This window comes from Scyliorhinus canicula, chromosome 7, assembly GCF_902713615.1.
Source record: "Scyliorhinus canicula chromosome 7, sScyCan1.1, whole genome shotgun sequence".
Classification (NCBI taxonomy): domain Eukaryota; kingdom Metazoa; phylum Chordata; class Chondrichthyes; order Carcharhiniformes; family Scyliorhinidae; genus Scyliorhinus; species Scyliorhinus canicula.
Genome location: NC_052152.1, coordinates 110,581,949 through 110,604,264, shown reverse-complemented (window position 1 = coordinate 110,604,264; position 22,316 = coordinate 110,581,949). Strand labels below are relative to the sequence as shown.

General features: G+C 44.6%; 1 protein-coding gene across 6 annotated transcripts in view; it reads left to right on the top strand.

The window, feature by feature from the left end:
* lrch1 (leucine-rich repeats and calponin homology (CH) domain containing 1) overlaps nucleotides 1–22,316 on the top strand; it is a 234,882-nt gene that overhangs the window by 165,123 nt on the left and 47,443 nt on the right. For 5 of the 6 annotated variants that reach the window (XR_005461324.1, XM_038802649.1, XM_038802651.1 and 2 more), the window contains exons 11-15: nucleotides 5,663–5,749; nucleotides 11,212–11,310; nucleotides 13,350–13,398; nucleotides 14,616–14,657; nucleotides 21,933–22,049. Coding sequence is in view for 5 of the 6 variants with exons in the window: in XM_038802649.1 (XP_038658577.1) it covers nucleotides 5,663–5,749; nucleotides 11,212–11,310; nucleotides 13,350–13,398; nucleotides 14,616–14,657; nucleotides 21,933–22,049 (394 nt within the window). In the remaining variant the exon portion in view is untranslated. The remainder of the gene's footprint in view (nucleotides 1–5,662; nucleotides 5,750–11,211; nucleotides 11,311–13,349; nucleotides 13,399–14,615; nucleotides 14,658–21,932; nucleotides 22,050–22,316) is intronic. The other variant, XM_038802650.1, reaches the window with a different exon arrangement.

The window sequence follows — 22,316 nt, the reverse complement described above, 5'->3', positions numbered from 1 at the left end:
TTCTGCTGGCGACCATGGAGTGAACGGTCGCACATTTAGCAGCTTCCACTCTTAGTGGTCTTTTCACGGCTTTTAAGCTGGATTTCCGTGGGACTGTTTCAAGATAAGTGGATAAAAGCGAGAGAAGACGACCCCTAGTTTATGGAGCTTTGCCCAAGAAACAATCGGAAAAGAAGAAATCAAAAGTTGGCTGGGAGTGAAGTGCAGAGTTGGGCGGATTCAATGGCAGAGAAGCAAAGATCGACCACGGCAGCTCAATGGACGATTGATCAGTGGGTCAAATACTTGGATGAGAAGTCCACCCGGCATCGTAAAGAGTGTCCGGAGGACCTGACCCGGGCAATGGCATTGATTAAGGAGGTGGTCGACCAGGTGGAGGAGAAAGTGACGACCCAGGGATAGGCGATCGAAAAGTTGCAGGAGCTGGCGGTGGAACGAGAGGAGCAGTCCATTGCGATGGCAATGGAAATTAATATCCTACAGGATCGGCAGAAACGGCTGCTGGAGAAGGTGGAGGACCTGGAGAATTGTTCTCGCAGGCAGAATATCCGCATCATCGGTCTGCCAGATGGAAAGGAGGGATCAGATGCCGGTGCGTATGTGGGGAAGATGCTGGAGAAGATGCCGACAGGCTGTTAGAGGTGGACCCGGCTCACAGGGTGCTCATGCGTAAGCCCCAGGGGCGTGAGCCCCCGAGGGCAATGGTGGTGAGGCTGCAGCAGTTTCTGGACAAGAAACACATTATGAAGTGGGCCACACAGACAAAACGGTTCATGTGGGAAGATTCTGAGATCCGGGTGTATCAAGACTTGGGATCAGAACTCGCAAAGAGGAGGGCACGTTTTAATAAGGTTAAGGCAGCCCAGTATGCGAAGGGAATAAAATTTGGACTGCTCTACCCGGCCCGTCTTTGGGGGTGACCTACGAGAACCGGGAACTATATTTTGGCTCACTGGAAGAAGTGGCGGTCTTCATGAAGGACAACAATCTGGTAGAGGCATAATGACTTTAAAATCTAGACAGTAGTGGTCTGAGTTAAAAGTTTTGTGCTGTTTTATATTTTAAAAATCTCAGCCTTTCACTGTAACTTAGGCTGCGGTGATCGGGAAAAGAAGGATCTCTCGGATAGGTTTGATTTTATCCATTGCTGCATGTACTGAGGTACAATAAAAATGTTTTTAAGTTGCGATGTTCCAGGGGGGGAAAGAAAAAAGAAAAGATGTTTGAGTTTTTGCCTGCAAAAGTGTTTTTCTTATCCTGTTTGATTTTTCTTCTATTGTTTTCGGCTCTGTTTGAAGGTGATGGGACTGATAAGATGTTGTAAAGGGAGGAGGAGTGGGCCTCTACGCACGGACCTTGGGGGATTGTTTGTTTGCTTTGTGTTTGTTGCTATTGTTTTGAGAACTTGCGTGAAAAGTGTGGGGGGTGTGGGGATGAGAATCCAGCAGGTGGTAGGATGCTAGGCGCCAGGGGCGGGAGTTGCTAGGCGAGCTGGGAGAGCTGATTCACGGGAGCAAAGTGGGGGGAGAGCTGAAGAGAGAGGGAGTAGGGGTGGGAGGGGACTGCTGACGACTAGGGGACTTTTAGGAGGTTGGAGATGGAGACCAGATGGCGGTAGCTGCCGAGGGGCGGGCCAGGGGATTGCGGGACATGGGCGGGCCTAGGAAAGGTCATGGCTGATCGACAGGGGAGGGGGTCAAGAGTTCTCCCCCCCCCCCCAGGCTGGTTACATGGAATGTTCGCCGGTCAGAAGGGCTCGTGTGTTCGCACACTTGAGACAGCTAAAAGCAGACGTGGCCATGCTACAGGAGACACTTGAAGCTGGGAGACCAAGTTAGACTGAAGAAGGGATGGATCGAACAGGTATTCCATTCAGGACTGGACTTTAAAACAAGGGGGTGGCCATCCTGTTTAACAAAAGGGTGGCATTTGAGGTAGGGAACACAGAGGCAGACCCGGGAAGCAGATTTATTATGGTTAGCGGAAAACTGGAGGGAATGGCAATGGTGTTGGTAAATATATTTGCTCCAAACTGGGATGATGTCGTGTTTGTCAGGAAGGTGCTGGGAAAGATCCCGGACCTTGACTTGCACCGGTTGGTTATGGGGGGTGACTTCAACACGGTCCTAGATCCGAGAATGGACCAGTCGAATTCTAGGCCAGGGAAGGTATCAGCAATGGCGAAAGAACTGCAGGGGTTCATGGAGCGCATGGGAGGGGTTGATCCGTGGAGATTCAAGAGGCTACGGAGCAAAGAATATTCATTCTATTCTCATGGGCTACTGAGGCCGCTTCTGGTCAAGGCTTTTAACCAGCCCAAGAAGCTGTGAATGCTTCCCCCAACGCTATCACAGGCATCAATCTCTCTCATCCTGAAGCGAGACAAGGACCCGGAGAGCTGTGGATCGTACAGGCCAATTTCCCTTTTGAATGTAGATGCTAAATTGCTGGCAAAGATCTTGGCCACCTGAATAGAGGATTGTGTCCCGAGGTAAGCGGGGAGGATCATACGGGACTTGTGAAGGACCCGATGTCCAATATTAGACGGCTTCTTAATGTTCTAATGATACCAGCGGAGGGGCGCAATGTTGAGGTGGCAGTAGCCATGGACGCGGAGAAGGCTTTCGACCGGGTGGAGTGGAAGTACCTATGGGATATTTTAGGCAATTTGGATCCGGGCAGGGATTTGTGGATTGGGTCCGGCTGTTATATCAGGCTCCGGTGGCATATGTAAGAACCAACCGAGTCCGGTCAGAATACTTTAGTCTCTGTAGAGGGACAAGGCAGTGATGCCCATTCTCCCCATTGCTGTTTGTCCTGGTCATAGAGCCCTTAGCAATGGCCCTTCGGTCATCGAATGCCTGATGTGGGGGGGGGGGGGGGCGGTTGGAGCCCCCCCCCCACACCCCCCCCACACACGCACACACACCACCACCCCCCCCCCCCCATATTGAACCAATGTGAGTTAGGGGCAGCATGGTGGTTAGCATAAATGCTTCACAGCTCCAGGGTCCCAGGTTCGGTTCCCGGCTGGGTCACTGTCTGTGCGGAGTCTGCACGTCCTCCCCGTGTGTGCGTGGGTTTCCTCCGGGTGCTCCGGTTTCCTCCCACAGTCCAAAGATGTGCGGGTTAGGTGGATTGGCCATGATAAATTGCCCGTAGTGTCCTAAAAAGTAAGGTTAAGGGGGGGGGGGTGGGGTTGTTGGGTTACGGGTATAGGGTGGATACGTGGGTTTGAGTAGGGTGATCATTGCTCGGCACAACATCGAGGGCCGAAGGGCCTGTTCTGTGCTGTACTGTTCTATGTTCTAAGTCTAAAATCTTCCCCAACACCCGCCTCATAAAATCCACGGCATCCCAATTCAGGGCATATACGTTTACAAAAACCACCGGCACCCCTCCAAATTCCTCCGACCATCACATACCCCATCCCCTCAGTTAGGCCACAATGTCCCCCCTCATTGAACGCAACCCTCTTATTGACCAATACCACCACTCCCCTGATCGCCATCTCCAGCCCTAAATGAGACACCTGTCCCACCCATCCCTTTCTCAGCCTCATCTGATCCTCCAGTTTATAATAATAATCTTCATTGTCACAAGTAGGCTTACATTAACGCTGCAATGAAGTTACTGTGAAAAACCCCTAATCGCTGCATTCTGGCGTCTGTTCAGGTACGCAAAGGGAGAAATCAGAATGTCCAAATTAACTAACAACATGTCTTTTGGGACTTGGGACTTGTGGGAGAATACCGGAGCAAACCCACGCAGACACGGGGAGAACGTGCAGACTCCGCACAGACAGTGATCCAAGCCTAGACTCAAACCTTGGACCCTGGCACTGTGAAGCAACAGTGCGAACCACTGCTACCATGCACATTACATAAGAACATAAGAACTAGGAGCATGAATAGGCCATCTGGCCCTTCAAGCCTGCTCTGCCATTCAATGAGATGTTGGCTGATCTTTTGTGGACTCAGCTCCACTTTCCCGCCCGAACACCATAACCTTCTATTCCTTTATTCTTCAAAAACCTATCTATTTTTATCTTGAAAACATTTAATGAAGGAACCTCAACTGCTTCACTAGGCAGGGATTTCCATAGATTCACAACCCTTTGGGTGACTAAGTTCCTGCTAAGCTCAGTCCTAAATCTACTTCCCCTTATTTTGAGTCTGTGCCCCCTAGTTCTGCTTTCACCCGCATGTTTTAATATTTTATTATTTAAATAATCCCTTTTGCTGATATTCCAACCAAATTGGATAACCTCACATTAGTCAACATTGTATTCCATCTGCCAGACCCTAGCCCATTCACTTAGACTATTACAATCCCTCTGCAGACTTCCAGTATCCTCTGCACTTTTTGCTTCACCACTCGTCTTAGTGTCGTCTACAAACTTGGACACATTGCACTTGGTCCCCAACTCCAAATCAACTAAGTAAATTGTGAGCAATTGTGGGCCCAACACTGATGCCTGAGGGACACCACTAGCTACTGATTGCTAACCAGAGAGACATTCATTAATCCCCACTCTTTGTTTTCTATTAATTAACCAATCCTCTATCCATGCTACTACTTTACCCTTACCGCCATGCATCTGTGGGGACCCCCTCCCCCAAGGACCCTGCAGGCCGCTCGCAGAGCCAGGTCCTGCCAGTACGGACCTGGTGTATTTTACGCCGGCGGGATCTGCCTAAAACGGGTGGCCACTCGGCCCACCGCGGGCCGGAGAATCGCCGGGGGTGGGCGGGCGCTGCTAATGGCCCCTGACCGGCGCGATTCCCGCCGCCACCAAAAAACCGCTGCCGGATTGGGATTCACGCCCCCCCCCCCCCCCCCACCCCCGCCGATTCTCCGGCCCGGCGAGGGTTCGGAGCATCCCGCCCCGTTTCTGGAAAGTCACCCACAGGTGGGCCAGGTGTAATACTCTAAACTTCACCCCCTTCTCAAAGAGAGCAGCCTTTATCCAGTTGATCCAGGCCCTCCCCTTCGCACTCCACACCCAGGTCCTGGTAGACCCACAGCTCCCTCCCTTCCCAAGTATACCTCTTGGCCTGCCTCGCCCATCATAGGATCTTTTCTTTTTCCAAAATTCGATCCAGCTGCACCACCATCGCCCTCGGCACTTCTCCTACCTGTGGTCTCCTCCTCAGCGTCCTGTGTGCTCGGTCCACCTCGAGAGGCCGATCAAAGGCCCCCTTCCCTGTAAACTTCTCCAGCATCCTCGCCACATACACAGCGGCCTCCGCACCTTAACGCCTTCAGGCATTCCAACAATCTTCTTATTTTGCCTGCTGGAGCAATTCTCCAGATCCTCAACCTTCTCCCTCAGCCTCTTCTGGCTTTCATGCATCGCCGCCAACCCCTTCCCCTCCACCATCTTTTCCTGTGGCGCACCACAAAACCTCACCCGCTCTAACTATTCTTTCTTTCTTGTGGCGCTCCTTTATCCACTGATACGTGCACCAGCCTCACCAGAGGAGCATTAACTTCTCCGGGGACTCGTGCACCTTATTGTCCTCAAATATTGCACCCTTCGGGTGGGAAAGGACTGAAAAAATCCACCTTGAATAGGAGCCACCAAATGTGCGACCATTCACTCCATGACTGCCACCGGAAGTCCAGATTTTCCATTTCTAATATCGCTATTCTGTTGCAGACAAAACGCAGATCAACATCTGGACACAGGACCAGAGGTGACAGTAAACATGAATTTGCCAGGAAGCACAGTGCAGGAACAGCAGAGGTACTGCTTTATATACCTCATAGAATTTTATTTTGTGCTTTGTGATATTCCTTCCTTTCCCACCTTCCAAATTCTCCTGACCCCTTCCTCTTCCATTCATTTTGTTCAAAGAACCTCACCTGCTTCAGTTGCTAATCCAGTTGCTCATCTTTTCTAATCCTGCCCAGTTTGAATGTAGCCCTTTTCTCTTCTAATGACTGAGCCTACCCAGACATCTTCAGTAACTTAGAAAGACCACTCAGTTTAACTATCCCCGATTCACTCATTATTCTGATCGTGAAATTTACATGTACGTCAAGATTGGCCTTAATGCAGAAAACCTAGCATTTATAACCCTTATCTTTAATCTCCAGTGCTTCTTCATTATTTTATTCATTCGCCCAATAACAAGTGCCACCTGCCCATTTCTCATTCATTCTCACAATCCTTTGGATCTGTAATCTTAATTCCTCTAAGAAACTAATCATCGCCTTTCTATAAATCTAACTGTGACCCCCCCTCCAGCGATTAATCATTACCCGTCTATAGCTGTCACCTTAACTTGCAGTAAACTAATTTTTGTCCATCTGTAAATCTAATCTTTTTTTTTATAAATTTAGATTACCCAATTATTTTTTCCAATTAAGGGGGCAATTTAGCGTATCCAATCCACCTAACCTGCACATTTTTGGGTTGTGGGGGCGAAACCCACGCAGACACGGGGAGAATGTGCAAACTCCGCACGGACAGTGACCCAGAGCCGGGATCGAACCTGGGACCTCAGCGCCGTGAGGCAGCTGTGCTAACCACTAGGCCACCGTGCTGCCCTGTAAATCTAATCTTAACCCACAGTAGATGAACCACTTCATTTTAAATTTACCTGTATCACGAATGTATCCAGAAGTATTTATCTTTGAATTTATTACTTCTAGCCTTTCTTTTCCTCCTCACTGAATGTCTTGTGCCTGCACAAAGCTCTGAGATTTCATCTATTTTCACTTCCATGCAATAAGAGGCTTGAGTTTTAAATCCTGAATAATGCAATTTGACAGTTATTTTCTGTGCTTTCCTCTGCTTGTTTCCCCAATTTGTAATGCCTAATCTCCCTCGTCCCCACTATTATGTTCCATAATAGCCATGCATCAACTCTGTAGATTTGTACAAGAATGTCCATTATTTTGATTGTCAGCTTCATGATATTTGGACTGGGGTGTGTACAAATATGCTCCATTTTGATTGTGAGATGTGAGAGGAATGTCCTCCGTTTCGACAGAGCTGTGTGAGAATGTCCACCATTCGGATTGAGCTGGGAATATCCTCCATTTGGATTGAGCCGGGTGAGAATGTCCTCCTTTTGGATTGAGCTGGTTGAGAATGTCCTCTGTTTGGATTGAGCTGGGTGAGAATGTCCTCTGTTTGGATTGAGCTGGGTGAGAATGTCCTGCGTTTGGATTGAGCTGGGTGAGAATGTCCTCCATTTGGACTGAGCCGGGTGAGAATGTCCTCCATTTGGACTGAGCTGGGTGAGAATGTCCTCCATTTGGACTGAGCTGGGTGAGAATATCCTCTGTTTGGACTGAGCCGGGTGAGAATGTCCTCCGTTTGGATTGAGCTGGGTGAGAATATCCTCTGTTTGGATTGAGCCAGGTGAGAATGTCCTCCATTTGGACTGAGCCGGGTGAGAATGTCCTCCGTTTGGACTGAGCTGGGTGAGAATATCCTCTGTTTGGACTGAGCCGGGTGAGAATGTCCTCCGTTTGGATTGAGCTGGGTGAGAATATCCTCTGTTTGGATTGAGCCGGGTGAGAATGTCCTCCATTTGGATGAGCCGGGTGAGAATGTCCTCCGTTTGGATTGAGCTGGGTGAGAATATCCTCTGTTTGGATTGAGCTGGGTGAGAATGTCCTCCATTTGGACTGAGCCGGGTGAGAATGTCCACCGTTTGGATTGAGCTGGGTGAGAATATCCTCTGTTTGGATTGAGCCGGGTGAGAATGTCCTGTGTTTGGATTGAGCTGAGTGAGAATGTCCTTTGTTTGGATTGAGCTGGGTGAGAATGTCCTCCATTTGGATTGAGCTGAGTGAGAATGTCTTTTGTTTGGATTGAGCTGGGTGAGAATATCCTCCGTTTGGATTGAGCTGGGTGAGAATGTCCTCCATTTGGATTGAGCTGAGTGAGAATATCCTCCGTTTGGATTGAGCTGGGTGAGAATATCCTCTGTTTGGATTGAGCCGGGTGAGAATGTCCTCCATTTGGACTGAGCCGGGTGAGAATGTCCTCCGTTTGGATTGAGCTGGGTGAGAATATCCTCTGTTTGGATTGAGCTGGGTGAGAATGTCCTGCGTTTGGATTGAGCCGGCTGAGAATGTCCTGCGTTTGGATTGAGCTGGGTGAGAATATCCTCCGTTTGGATTGAGCCGGGTGAGAATGTCCTCCATTTGGACTGAGCCGGGTGAGAATGTCCTCCATTTGGACTGAGCCGGGTGAGAATGTCCTCCATTTGGACTGAGCTGGGTGAGAATGTCCTGCGTTTGGATTGAGCCGGGTGAGAATGTCCTCTGTTTGGATTGAGCTGGGTGAGAATGTCCTGCCTTTGGAATAGCCGGGTGAGAATGTCCTCCATTTGGACTGAGCCGGGTGAGAATGTCCTCCATTTGGACTGAGCCGGGTGAGAATGTCCTCCATTTGAATTGAGCTGGGTGAGAATGTCCTTCGTTTGGATTGAGCTGTACGAGAATATCCTCCGTTTGGACTGAGCTGGGTGAGAATGTCCTTCGTTTGGATTGAGCTGTACGAGAATATCCTCCGTTTGGATTAAGCCGGGTGAGAATGTCCTCCATTTGGACTGAGCTGGGTGAGAAAGTCCTGCGTTTGGATTGAGCTGGGTGAGAATGTCCTGCGTTTGGATTGAGCCGGGTGAGAATGTCCTCCATTTGGATTCAGCCGGGTGAGAATGTCCTCCGTTTGGATTGAGCTGGGTGAGAATGTCCTCCGTTTGGATTGAGCTGAGTGAGAATGTCCTTTGTTTGGATTGAGCTGGGTGAGAATGTCCTCCATTTGGATTGAGCTGAGTGAGAATGTCTTTTGTTTGGATTGAGCTGGGTGAGAATATCCTCCGTTTGGATTGAGCTGGGTGAGAATATCCTCTGTTTGGATTGAGCCGGGTGAGAATGTCCTCCATTTGGACTGAGCCGGGTGAGAATGTCCTCCGTTTGGATTGAGCTGGGTGAGAATATCCTCTGTTTGGATTGAGCTGGGTGAGAATGTCCTCCATTTGGACTGAGCCGGGTGAGAATGTCCTCCGTTTGGATTGAGCTGGGTGAGAATATCCTCCGTTTGGATTGAGCTGAGTGAGAATATCCTCCGTTTGGATTGAGCTGGGTGAGAATGTCCTGCGTTTGGATTGAGCCGGCTGAGAATGTCCTGCGTTTGGATTGAGCTGGGTGAGAATGTCCTCCATTTGGACTGAGCCGGGTGAGAATGTCCTCTGTTTGGATTGAGCTGGGTGAGAATGTCCTGCCTTTGGAATAGCCGGGTGAGAATGTCCTCCATTTGGACTGAGCCGGGTGAGAATGTCCTCCATTTGGACTGAGCCGGGTGAGAATGTCCTCCATTTGGATTGAGCTGAGTGAGAATGTCTTTTGTTTGGATTGAGCTGGGTGAGAATATCCTCCGTTTGGATTGAGCTGGGTGAGAATATCCTCCATTTGGATTGAGCTGAGTGAGAATATCCTCCGTTTGGATTGAGCTGGGTGAGAATATCCTCTGTTTGGATTGAGCCGGGTGAGAATGTCCTCCATTTGGACTGAGCCGGGTGAGAATGTCCTCCGTTTGGATTGAGCTGGGTGAGAATATCCTCTGTTTGGATTGAGCTGGGTGAGAATGTCCTGCGTTTGGATTGAGCCGGCTGAGAATGTCCTGCGTTTGGATTGAGCTGGGTGAGAATATCCTCCGTTTGGATTGAGCCGGGTGAGAATGTCCTCCATTTGGACTGAGCCGGGTGAGAATGTCCTGCGTTTGGATTGAGCCGGGTGAGAATGTCCTCTGTTTGGATTGAGCTGGGTGAGAATGTCCTGCCTTTGGAATAGCCGGGTGAGAATGTCCTCCATTTGGACTGAGCCGGTTGAGAATGTCCTCCATTTGGACTGAGCCGGGTGAGAATGTCCTCCATTTGAATTGAGCTGGGTGAGAATGCCCTTCGTTTGGATTGAGCTGTACGAGAATATCCTCCGTTTGGATTAAGCCGGGTGAGAATGTCCTCCATTTGGACTGAGCTGGGTGAGAATGTCCTTCGTTTGGATTGAGCTGTACGAGAATATCCTCCGTTTGGATTAAGCCGGGTGAGAATGTCCTCCATTTGGACTGAGCTGGGTGAGAAAGTCCTGCGTTTGGATTGAGCTGGGTGAGAATGTCCTGCGTTTGGATTGAGCCGGGTGAGAATGTCCTCCATTTGGATTCAGCCGGGTGAGAATGTCCTCCGTTTGGATTGAGCTGGGTGAGAATGTCCTGCGTTTGGATTAAGCCGGGTGAGAATGTCCTCCGTTTGGATTGAGCTGGGTGAGAATGTCCTCTGTTTGGATTGAGCCGGGTGAGAATGTCCTGTGTTTGGATTGAGCTGAGTGAGAATGTCCTTTGTTTGGATTGAGCTGGGTGAGAATGTCCTCCATTTGGATTGAGCTGAGTGAGAATGTCTTTTGTTTGGATTGAGCTGGGTGAGAATATCCTCCGTTTGGATTGAGCTGGGTGAGAATGTCCTCCATTTGGACTGAGCCGGGTGAGAATGTACTCCGTTTGGATTGAGCTGGGTGAGAATGTCCTTTGTTTGGATTGAGCTGGGTGAGAATATCCTCTGTTTGGATTGAGCTGGGTGAGAATGTCCTCCATTTGGATTGAGCTGTGTGAGAATGTCCTCCGTTTGGATTGAGCTGGGTGAAAATGTCCTCCATTTGAATTGAGCCGGGTGAGAATGTCCTGCGTTTGAATTGAGCCGGGTGAGAATGTCCTGCATTTGGATTGAGTTGGGTGAGAAAGGCCTCTGTTTGGAGTGTGAACTATGTTCTTCAGAGGTGAAGCTGGTTTCTTGATTGAGCAGCTTCTGTACGCTGAGGAGCATCTGACCTTGTGATATATTGAAGAAGCTTGGCAAAATATTTTCAGTGACATTGTTGAATTTTTAAAAATCATCCAATTGATTTAAAAAAATGATTCCCAAGTTGCCTGAAGCAACGTGACAAAATTAAAAAAAAATAATTTAGAGTACCCAATTGTTTTTTTTCAATTAAGGGCCAATTCACCTACTCTGCACATCGTTTTTGGTTGTGGGGGTGAGAATGTGCAAACTCCGTACGGACATGACCCAGGGCCAGGATCGAACCTGGGTCATCAGTGCTGTGAGGCAGCAGTGCTAAAGCAACGTGAAAAGTGTTGTGGTGAACTAACACAACTTTTAATTTATTTAAATATTTTGCTTTTTTTGCACTCAGATTGAACCTGAATTGTTTGAACAGTAGTAGTGAAGTGCATCTGTATCCTTTGCAATTGGACACAGCAGCCCCTTTAGAACTTAAATCATCTGCAGTGAAGTAAGTTGTTTTATTTTCATGCATACCAAATTTTGTTATGACAGAAGCAGCTAAGATTTTTTTTATTTGTTGTATTTTAATCTACCTCTGCCTCTCCTGGAGGTGTGTGTTATTTCCTTGCAGTGACAATTTTACACGTGCTAATCAGTATTTCACTCTATTTCCCATTCTTCATATCCGAATAATCTTACCGAATCTCTTTTTCCATGGCACTGGTATCCTGACAGGGACACTGCAGCTGAACCTAATTCTGACCTCTGCTGGTGACAATTGTAAACAGCAATACCGATTTTCTTGTGCCCAACCTAGGGGTATTGAGGCCAACTATGTCGATCATGGCTGAAACCAACATGGCCTCGGGAATGGAAGCTGGGGCCTTCCTTGTCTGCGTGCCTCGGGCAATCACTAAATAACCCAGGACAGTTTGGGATCTCCAAACAAAATGTTCCATTGCAAAGTAAAATAAATCACATCGAATACTTTAAAGATGGAAAGGGAAAAAATAAACTCACCAAGTGAAAAGAACAGTCAAAATCTCTTATGTCTCTCATAAAAATGATAAACAAAAGAAATCTGGTCTATCCAGTCTGTCTCTCACATCTGTGATGTCTTATTCATCACAATAGAGACATTACGAATACAGACATTGGGCAGCATGGTAGCACAGTGGTAGCTCTGTCGCTTCACAGCTCCAGGGTCCCAGGTTCAATTCCCGGCTTGGGTCACTGTCTATGTGGAGTCTGCACGTTCTCCTTATATCTGCGTAGGTTTCCTCCGGGTGCTCCAGTTTTCTCCCACAAGTCCCGAAAGACGTGCTGTTAGGTGAATTGGACATTCTGAATTCTCCCTCTGTGTACCCGAATGGGCGCTGGAGTGTGGCGACTAGGGGCTTTTCACAGTAATTTCATTGCAGTGTTAATGTAAGCCTACTTGTGACAATAAAGATTATTATTTAAAAAATTATCCAGCCTGCCTGGGGCTGTGCAATCCCCTGAGAGAGGCCAATACATAAACAGATTAAAAACAAAGGCCAATTAGAAAACAAAACTGGAAAATTTCTGACCCCTATTAGCTGTTTAAAACTAGTCCAAGAGACCTTGTTGGCCCTGATTCATATTACAGGATTCCTGTGCAAGGTGATCTCTCTCCTTTTGAGCATGACAGTCAGCCAAGTAAGTGTCTTCCAATCATATTCTCCCCTTTTCAATTGGGGATGTGCATGGCTTTAATCTTTTAATTTGCTATTTGAAATCTTTAAAGTTTGAGTGCTAATTTTTTGCCATGGCCATTTCCGTTCAGACCCTGCTTTGTTTGCTGGTGTTTGTACAAGTGTCCGATGTTGATCATGAAATCTCCAGTTTAAACTGTAGCGCTATTCCCTTGAATTTCTGCTTTTTGTTCCGGATATGACCATCTGGCTACTGAGGCTGAGCTGAATGAGCCTATGGTGCTGTGTGCACCGGTGATGTCTCAGTATAACTCTTCACTTACGTTCAACAGGATTGGGTCCAATATGAGACCATCAAAGACCTAGGGTTTATTTTAAATTGTATCTGCTGGAAATCATTTTCGATTTATATTTGACTGATATGGTGAGAACTGGATTCGATTTCTTGAAATATAAATGATTATGTAACGAATGTTTATTAACTCTGGAATTTGATTGCTTTTCACTCTTAAGTTCTTAAAAGGTTGGGCAGCACGGTGACACAGTGGGTTAGCACAGCTGCCTCACGGCACCGAGGTCCTAGGTTTGATCCTGGCTCTGGGTCACTGTCCGAGTGGAGATTGCACATTCTCCCCCTGTTTGCGTGGGTTTCGCCCCCACTACCCAAAGATGTGCAGGGTAGGTGGATTGGACATGCAAAATTGTCCTTTAATTCGAAAAGATTAATTGGGTACTCTAAAATGTAAAAAAACCCAGTTCTTAAAAGGTAATATCTATCTACCAATTTACTTCTGCGTATTATTTATTTGGAGAGTAACGCACAAGCCATGGCTGACACTATAGCTAAATGTTCTTCTTCCATTCATTCCAGTGGGCAGACATCAAAAATTAATTCCACGGTGAAGTTTTCCAGTTACCAGGTGAGGAAAAAGAATACGAGATATCTGTTGATGGATAAAAGGCATTCATACGTTTGTAACATTCAGAAAGAACAGGGAGCAATAACAGTGAAAATGTACAAGCAGGACTGGAATAATTTAACAGTACATATACCAGTCAAAGCCTTTCTCCTGCTGTGCTGGCTCAGCCAGCTTCCCCAGTGAGAAGCTTAGCTGTAATTACTGGGAAGATTCCCGGTCTCGGCTGAGTTTGTGAATCTCGGTATAGATGGCTGTAGGGCTCCAGACTGTTGACATTAGTTTACCTCGCTTAGGAAGGTAAAATCATATAGTGCACCAGCTCGAACATGTTGTCGAGCCTTGTGTTCTAGAATTGTGGGCAGAACTGGGTACAGCTGTGATTCCAAGTGCAGTAGAATAGTCTGTTACGAAGTTGCAGTTAAAATCATTGTTGACCACTTGGGTGATTGGTGTTAAAGGAACTATAAGGGATATATGAAGAGGACAGCTTGCATAGAATAGATTTGCATTTATTCCCTTGCGTACAGAAGATTAGAGATTGATCGTAGTGAGGTGTTTAAAGAGAATACAGGATTTGTTGGTGTAGCTGGAAAATAGCTATTTCCTCTGGTGGGGTTGTCAAGAACAAGGAAGCCATAAAATTAAAATAGGAGCCAGGCTGCTCCTGGGTGATGTCAATAAGCTCTTCCCACACACATGGTAAGGGGAGTCTGCAACTCTCTCTCTGCCAAAAATGCTTTTGAGGCTGGGGATCAGTTGAAAATGTAAAAACTGATTGATAGATTTTTGTGAGATAACTATTAAGGGCTATATAACCAAGGCAGATTTCGATCAAAGGATAAAGATTGGTCATGAATAGCAGGACAGGCTCGAAGGGTTGAATGTTCTACTCTTTTCAATATGAGTACATGGAACCATAATTGAGACGGGGTTAATGCCTCCAGAAAAGGAGGAAAATTAATAAGGGATGTTTTGTAGAGTTAATAATTAAAATGTCATCCACTTCAGTACAGGTACTGGGTACAGAGATGAAAGTGAGAATGTGCATTCAAACAGTGCATTATGTTTTTGTTCAGCTACATATTGCAATAATTATAAATCAAATTGCTGTCAGTTATGTACTGTAATTATGGATTTATCTTCACTGTGAATGAGTACAGTGCAATGTGGATTTTAATTTTCATGCTAAAGCAGCTTTCTTCTGTTCTCATTTTTAGGCTCTTGCTCCATTTTGTGTAGATGAGGATTCTTCATCTGAGGTCATTCATTCTATTCAGTAACAATTTCTAACCTCGTTAACTTTGATTCATCTGTTTCTCCATATTACTAACCTTTTCTAAAGGGAAGTAGATGCAAAATAGAATGGTAAAAACCTTTCTCTCCAATTGCATCCCTTGTGAGCTTCAGAAGGATAGAAATAGTAAATTATTTCAAGCAGTTATTGGATAGGCACATGGAGCACACCAGAATGACAGGGAGTGGGATAGCTTGATCTTGGTTTCGGACAATGCTCGGTACAATATCGAGGGCCGAAGGGCCTGTTCTGTGCTGTACTGTTCCAAGTTCTATGTTCAATAACATATGATCGTTTAACACTTCTCTGCTATTTAATGGCACTGTGTATTCAATACATTTATTAACAGGGAGAGGGGATGCAAGTAAGGTAGGCAATGGTACAGTGCTGACATTAAAATTATTTCTATCTTTTTATAGTTGAAGGCTATTCTCTTTACAATATCCATTGGGCAGAAATTTATGACAAAGAATTAACAGGGAGGTTACTTTGATTATATGTGGAGTTTTCTGCCACAACTCACTGCTAAAGCCAAGTCTATAAATAGTTTTAAAAGAAAATTTATTGCTTGATAAAGAGGAGTGTTAAATACAATGTGGAGTGGACAGCAGAAAGGGATGAGATCTCCTTTTGATAAAGCAATTAACATAGACATGTTTGTGGGGAAATGTAACTCAGCCATGACCAGTGTCATGTTACGTTTGTGTGTTTCGTTGAAAACACTTGTGGTATGTTATGTAGCAGGTGATGTATGTTATGTAGCAGGTGATGTACACACCATTGCTCTGGATACTGTATGACTTTGAAATGGTCAGCTATTGAGTCACAAGGTACTGGTGGATAAAGAATTATTAGTACCACCTACCCATCTTATTTTTAAAATCATATGCCTGTAGTTTTTAATTCTTTCATGGAATTTGGTGTCACTGGTAAAGCCAACATTTATTGCCTATCCCTAATTGCCCTTGGACTGAATGACCTGAGAGGCCATTTCAGAGGGCAGTAAAGAGTCAACCACGTTTCTGTTGATCTGGAGTCACATGTAGGCCAGACGAGGTAAGGATGGCAGATTTCTTTCCCGAAAGAACATGAGTGAACCAGATGGGTTTTCATGGTCACCATTACTGCAACTAACTTTCAATTCCAGTTTTATTAATTGGATTGAAATTCCACCAGCTGCCATGGTAGGGCTTGAACCCATGTCCCAAGAGCACTAGGCTGGTCCTCCAGATGACTAGTCCAGTGACATTGCCACTCTGCTACTGTCTGCGCTAACATGTTACATCTGTCAACTTTCTGCTCAAATTGGGACAGGTTTTGACTATAGGGTGATGAATTTACCTCTGCGATTTCCATATAATGTTGGTTTAAAAATAAAGACTGAATGTATAGCATTAAAATTGTAATGAGATGCATCATCACATCCTGGTCCAGTTATACCTCCCCCTTACCTCAAAACTGCACTTGATCTTGACTATTTGACGTTAGACGTTTAGCTGCTGTAGTATAAAGAGTCAAAGGTTCTGCTACTTTTCCACAAAACGCCTTTAATTCCATTCAACAGACTTTGCACAGAACTTTTAACATCACATCACCTGACACGAGGGCCACCTGAAGCCCCTTTACATATCAGTGTCAATTATTGGATGCTTAACATAAATGAGACAACTAATTGGAATGTCTCTTAACTCATTACTTAAGTCTCCCCTTCCTTGGAGGAAAAACAATAATTAGGTGAAACAAAGTTACAAGAAACTCAAAAACACACATGCAATTCCCCCCCTTTCTCTTTTTTCATTTTTGGAAGAAGAAAAAAAAAACTGTCACAGAAACAGGCGTCCTTCTTTAACAATATCCAAAAGTTTCTGTGAACTAGCCCCTCTTTTTGTAAAACAGTCTGACAATTAATAGCTACTGTCAACCCATTTAATTTTTGCTATCTCCCCTCTGTCCAACATCTGCTTCAAACTTGCGATGTCTATCCTTAACCTTTTTTCATTGACACTTTTTGTAGACTGCACATTTTCCCATAGGGATTTATTGTCAATGTGACATTCAATAGGTATATTTCCCAAATCCCCTAATCCCAAAATTTCTGTCAATATCTGAGATATATAAAAGGCCATATCCACCGCCTCTACAAGGCTTAACGTCTCAGCAGCCAAAGTGCTTTTGACCACTCTCCTTATTTTCTTTGTTTCCCACACAAGAGGGCAACGTTTACCATTGTTTCCCAAAAGGAAAATTATAAAACCTCCTGCGCTTGAAACCCCATCCCATAAATTTGCATAGGACCCATCACTATAAACTATGAGTTTCAAGTGCCTACGGTCACCTAAAACCTGGAACCTCAAAACACTCCTGCATTTTTAGTTTGAGCAACGCTTTATTTACTCTTATTATGTCCTCCACTTTGGGATCATTCATTTATGTACTCAACTCTAAGACATCAAAGCTCACGTCCGGTCTAGTCTGTCTACCTAACCAATTCAGTTGCCCAATTAAACTTCGTAGTTGCTCTTTTTCCATCTTTGAAACCATTGCGTCTTTTTGTGAAACCCGGCCACGACTAATTGTGATTGGGCTGATGCTTTCCAATTAAGATTGCTGACATAAAGTTGCCCCTAACTTAGTCTGTCCAATTTCTAGTCCAATATATTTAAATGCACCGGAAGCCTGACTTCCAACCCTGAATTCTTTCCTCAACCCAGAGATTAAAATAGCTTCAAAATCACTAGCCCCACACCACAAAAAAATGCATCGACATACATAATAAAGATGCCAGAAAGATTTCCTTTAGAGTGCCAGTAAAACATTGCCGGATCTGCTTTCAACTGGCAACAGCCTAACTTTAACAAAACTGACCTTACCGAAAAGTACCAGACTCTAGATGCATCATTCAATCCATATACACATTTGTTCAACTTCCGGAGTACCCCTTCTGTGTCAGCGGCCTCTTTCGGAGGACGGAGAAAAATGTCTATTTGGAGCTGATGCCCCTGTAAAAAGGCAGCTTTTATATCTACAGAGTTGCATTCCCATGCCTTTGTGGCTAATAGAGCCAAGAAGATCTTTAAAATAACCTTTCCTGCCATAGGTGAATCTACCTTTAAATCCTGATCTTCTAAGTTTTCTTCAAATCCCCTTGCCACAAGCCTGGCATTTGCCTTATAAATTCCATCCGGAAGAACTTTTTCATGCAAATCCATCTGTGGGATAGAGCTCCTTGTCCCCTATCCGGTACTTCTGTGTATACCCCAAATTTATTCCAGCAATGCAGTTCTTGCTGTTTGGCATCTTTGATGACTTTTTCATCTAATTTATTGGAAGCCACCAAAATCTCACGTGGATGTGGGCTTCTATTCCTATTAGTCTTCGTAGTCTTACTCATGTTCCAAGATTTTGATAAACTACGTCTCCTCTCCTGCCTGGTACCTTGTTCTGTACTGCTACTGCTTGATCTTTCCCTTCTGCTGTGGGATGTCCTTTCAATAGTTCTTGACCTTTTCTTGCTGACCTGTTCACTATCCGATGTACTATCAGAACTGGCACTGCGTTTCTGTGCCCTCCATTTTTGAACTTTGTTTTCCCAATCCATTGTCTTGACTCCCTCCCCTGAATGCTGTACATTCAACCAATGTTTATACTTTCCAGTGGCCTTCCCTGCTCTACTAATAACAGTTGCATCCTTCCATTGACTAGACCCTTCAGGCAAGTATGTCACTTTTGTACCAACTTTTGGCATTCGCCCTTTTGGAAAAATGGCCTGTTCTAATTTATCACAAGTGTCATGTTCCTCTACAGAAACCCTGTCTATATCAGTTAACTGATCCTCATAGTTCTGTAACACGTGCATAGCAGATGACTCTGGTTCCTCGTCATGTCTGTCTGCTCTGTCTAAATTTGAAAATTTGTATTTGATGAATGTACCCTAACAGTTTGATTACCATGTTGCAAAATAATTGTTTTGCTATCTATACCTATGATCTTCCCTGGGCCTTTCTATTCAATAGAATTGTCTCTCTTATAGTATACCATGTCTCCTTGCTGAAAAACGGCATCTGATAGCCGTACATTATGTCTTAATGCTCTGCGAATTCTTTCAGAGACTTCTGCTTCAGAATAGGCTTTTCTACTGCTATGTAATGCATTTAAATGCTCAGCAAAGGGAGAGCTAATTGTAGTCCCTTCCCAAGCTGGAGTCTGGTCATCTAAGATGGATGGAATTTTAGGGTGTCTGCCAAACACTAATTAATAGGGACTATAGCCCCCAACCATCTGCAATGAATTATTTGCATGTACCGCCCATGCTAAAGCTGAATTAAACTTGCAGTTTGGTCTATCCGCCAAAATTTTCCAAGGCATGTCATCTATTACTGCATGGTTTCTTTCAGACACACCATTACTAAATGGGCTTTCCACAGCCGTATTCATAACTGTGATATTCACATTTTCACACACATCCCTAAACTCATCATTAGCAAATTCTCCCCCATTGTCCGTAAGGAATTTTGCCGGTGGGCCCATTCCTGTCCCTATCCATTTTTCCAGGATTTGATCCAGAATTACTCTTTTCTTTACTTCGTACAATCGTTGATTGACTAAATCTGGTTGCTAAATCTACAAAAGGCAAAATAAATATATTATTTCCTTTATCCCAGATCTTAAGGTCCATGGCCACAATGTTGTTAAAATCCCTGGCCAAAGGTAGGGTTACTATCGGTCGTGCTGGTGTCCTTCTGTACTTCCTACAAACTTCACAGCGATCACTAACCTGTTCTATCAGTTTAGTATAGTCGTCATCCCTTACTCCTGCATCCTTTAATAAAGTTTTCAACCTCCGAGGAGACGGATGTGCAAATTGCCTATGCAGTTTTACTACAACAAGCTTTTTATCAGCTAAAGTCCCATTTTCAACTGCCATTAACACATCCTTAACAACTGTACTTGAAATATTATTTGTCAGTAATGGAATACAATAGTGTCCTGACTGTGTAAATTGTAATTCCACCGTCTTTCCAAACACTGTTGCCTTATCCTGTTCCATATCCAGTTTCATGTGTACTTTCTTCATCGACGGTCTGCTCAGAAGCAAAGGTATCTCACTTGATACAACATCCGTGCTAATGAAATGATTCACTCCGGCAATATTGCAAGGGGTCACCACTCTTTTCAGCGACTTTAGAGTGTTATCATCCCCAAACCTGAAGCTTGTGGAACTTTCAAATTCCTTAACCTTGTTACGATTTTCAGCATTCAAAGAGTCCAGGTAACATTTTAACCAGTCAATGCCACACAGTAGATGTGCAGCCACTGTCCAATCCAGCACAATTGAACGATTCTGCAACCAACACCCTCATTACCGGTGTAAAACAGCTTGTTAATAGGACAATGGCTTCTTTCTGTTCACTATCTTTTTCCTCTTCTGACTCTTCCGTGTCATGTGTCGCTTCAAACACTATTATAATCTTTTTCCTCTTCTGACTCTTCCGTGTCACGTGTCACTTCAAACACTATTATAACATGTTGGGCAGTTGAAAGCATAATGGTATTGAGAGTCTCATCGAAAACATCGATTTATCATACCCCGGGCATTTCTGGGGTTCATCTCCCTATTGTAGGTTCTAACTGGGTTTCTGTCTTCATACCTTCCGGGTCCCGATCTCCATCTATAGTCTTGGAACCTGTTTTTTTAGCTGTGCGATTTCGCTATCCTGTTAGTAGTGTGTCTTCCATATTCTGCTTTATTGCAGGCTGACCTATTTGGGTCACCGGAGCCATCGGAATCGAATGATTCCCCAGAAACCTTTTTAAAGCTTCTGTCATCTGATCGAATAAGGTATCCTTATCCGCAAACTGAACTCCTGTCAAAACCAGGAGCCTATCCATGTTGCTCACTCTAGCACAGTCAAGTAATTTAAAGGTCAACACAGACTGTGGAAATTCCAGGTTGTGTTTCTGCAGCCTATTATATAGTCTGCCAAATTCCATTATATAGCCTTCCATGGAGAATTCCTTATTTTCCGGAACCTATCAAAATCCGACAATGCTTCATCCTTTTTATAAATCTTATCCATGTAACGTAATAGAGTCTCCAGACCTTCCTCTGAGTCTAACTCTTCCAATTCCAGCTCAGAAAACAATTTGCATCGGATTTTACTGTTATAAGGTAAAGAAAGAGCCAATGCCATACCTTGTTTTCTCTTTCCCAAGGCAGTTACCTTAGTCCACATAACTACTGCACTTGTCCATTGATCGTACGATCCTTTCAGAAAATAAGGGGGGTAGTCATATCCAGCCATCTTTAACCTCGGTTCAGCCATATTTTTTTTTTTCTCACTCACTCCTTGGTTTGGTCTGGAAAAGTTATATCTTTCAACCCTTCACACTTGCACAGCAACCCTCCTCTGCTACCATTTGTTAGACGTTTAGCTGCTGTAGTATAAAGAATCAAAGGTTCTGCTACTTTTCCACAAAACACCTTTAATTCCATTCAACAGACATTGCACAAAACTTTTAACATCACATCACCTGACACAAGGGCAACCTGAAGCCCCTTTACATATCAGTGTTAATTATTGGATGCTTACCATAAATGAGACAATTAATTGGAATGTCTCTTAACCCATTACTTAACATCTGAGAGGTTGTATTGTAAAATGTTGCGTATAGAATTTTTCCAGATTTGTACATCAGGCGGTAGATTATGCTGGTGATTAGGTTCTGCATTTGATCAGATTTTCAGTTTGCTGTTGTCTCTTTGAAGTCTCCCTGGTTGTGTGCAGGGAAATGATTTTCTCAGCACAACTGTCCATGCAGGTATTAATGTGCAAATTACTTAAATTGAGATTTATTTGTGAAATTCTGTATCCATTATAGATAGAGGTGGCAGTTCTAAAGAACAGTTTTCCATTTAATGGATCACAAGCTCATCGGTCTGATATAAGTCTCAAACCAACACTCTTTATTGCCCCAGTGTAATTTAAGTTCTTCTCATGCAATCCAATTGCCAAGTGAGGTTGTCAAATAATTGCAGTTTGGTGTACTAGCCAAGTCACTCCCAAGGAATGAACTGAAAATACCTAAGGAGAAAGCAGCCAGCTAGGAGAGGAGGCTCATGTTTTATTGTTCTGGGCTAGTGGGCGAGAAGACCCTCCATACCATTTGACCCTTTGAAGTTGAACAATATATTCATAAGGTTAAAATCTGTTTTAATGGTGAGTATTCTCTTTTATTACAGACGGAAAGCTCCACCTTGGAGCTAGAGTTTCAGAGGAAACGTGAAACCATGCTGGAGAGAGCAAAGCATGAAACTGGGGTGGCATCTCACTGCTTGGAATGGCAGAAGTCTAAGCAGGTGCTATAGTCATTTGATGTCTATATGTGATTGAAAGTTTCAAATAAAAACTTGAGACAAGGTCATTGAACCAATCAGGCCCATTCATCTCGTGTCCATGTATGGATAATCCCATCTCAACACATCAAACCCATGTGTTGAAGTCCTATTCCCCATATCTCAATTCCAGAGTACTCAAGCTATGGCCTTGTGTGCTTGTCTACTGCAGGTCAAAATGATCTGTGCTTTCCTAAGGAAAATATGTTTTTAAAACCACCGTGTTTTTTG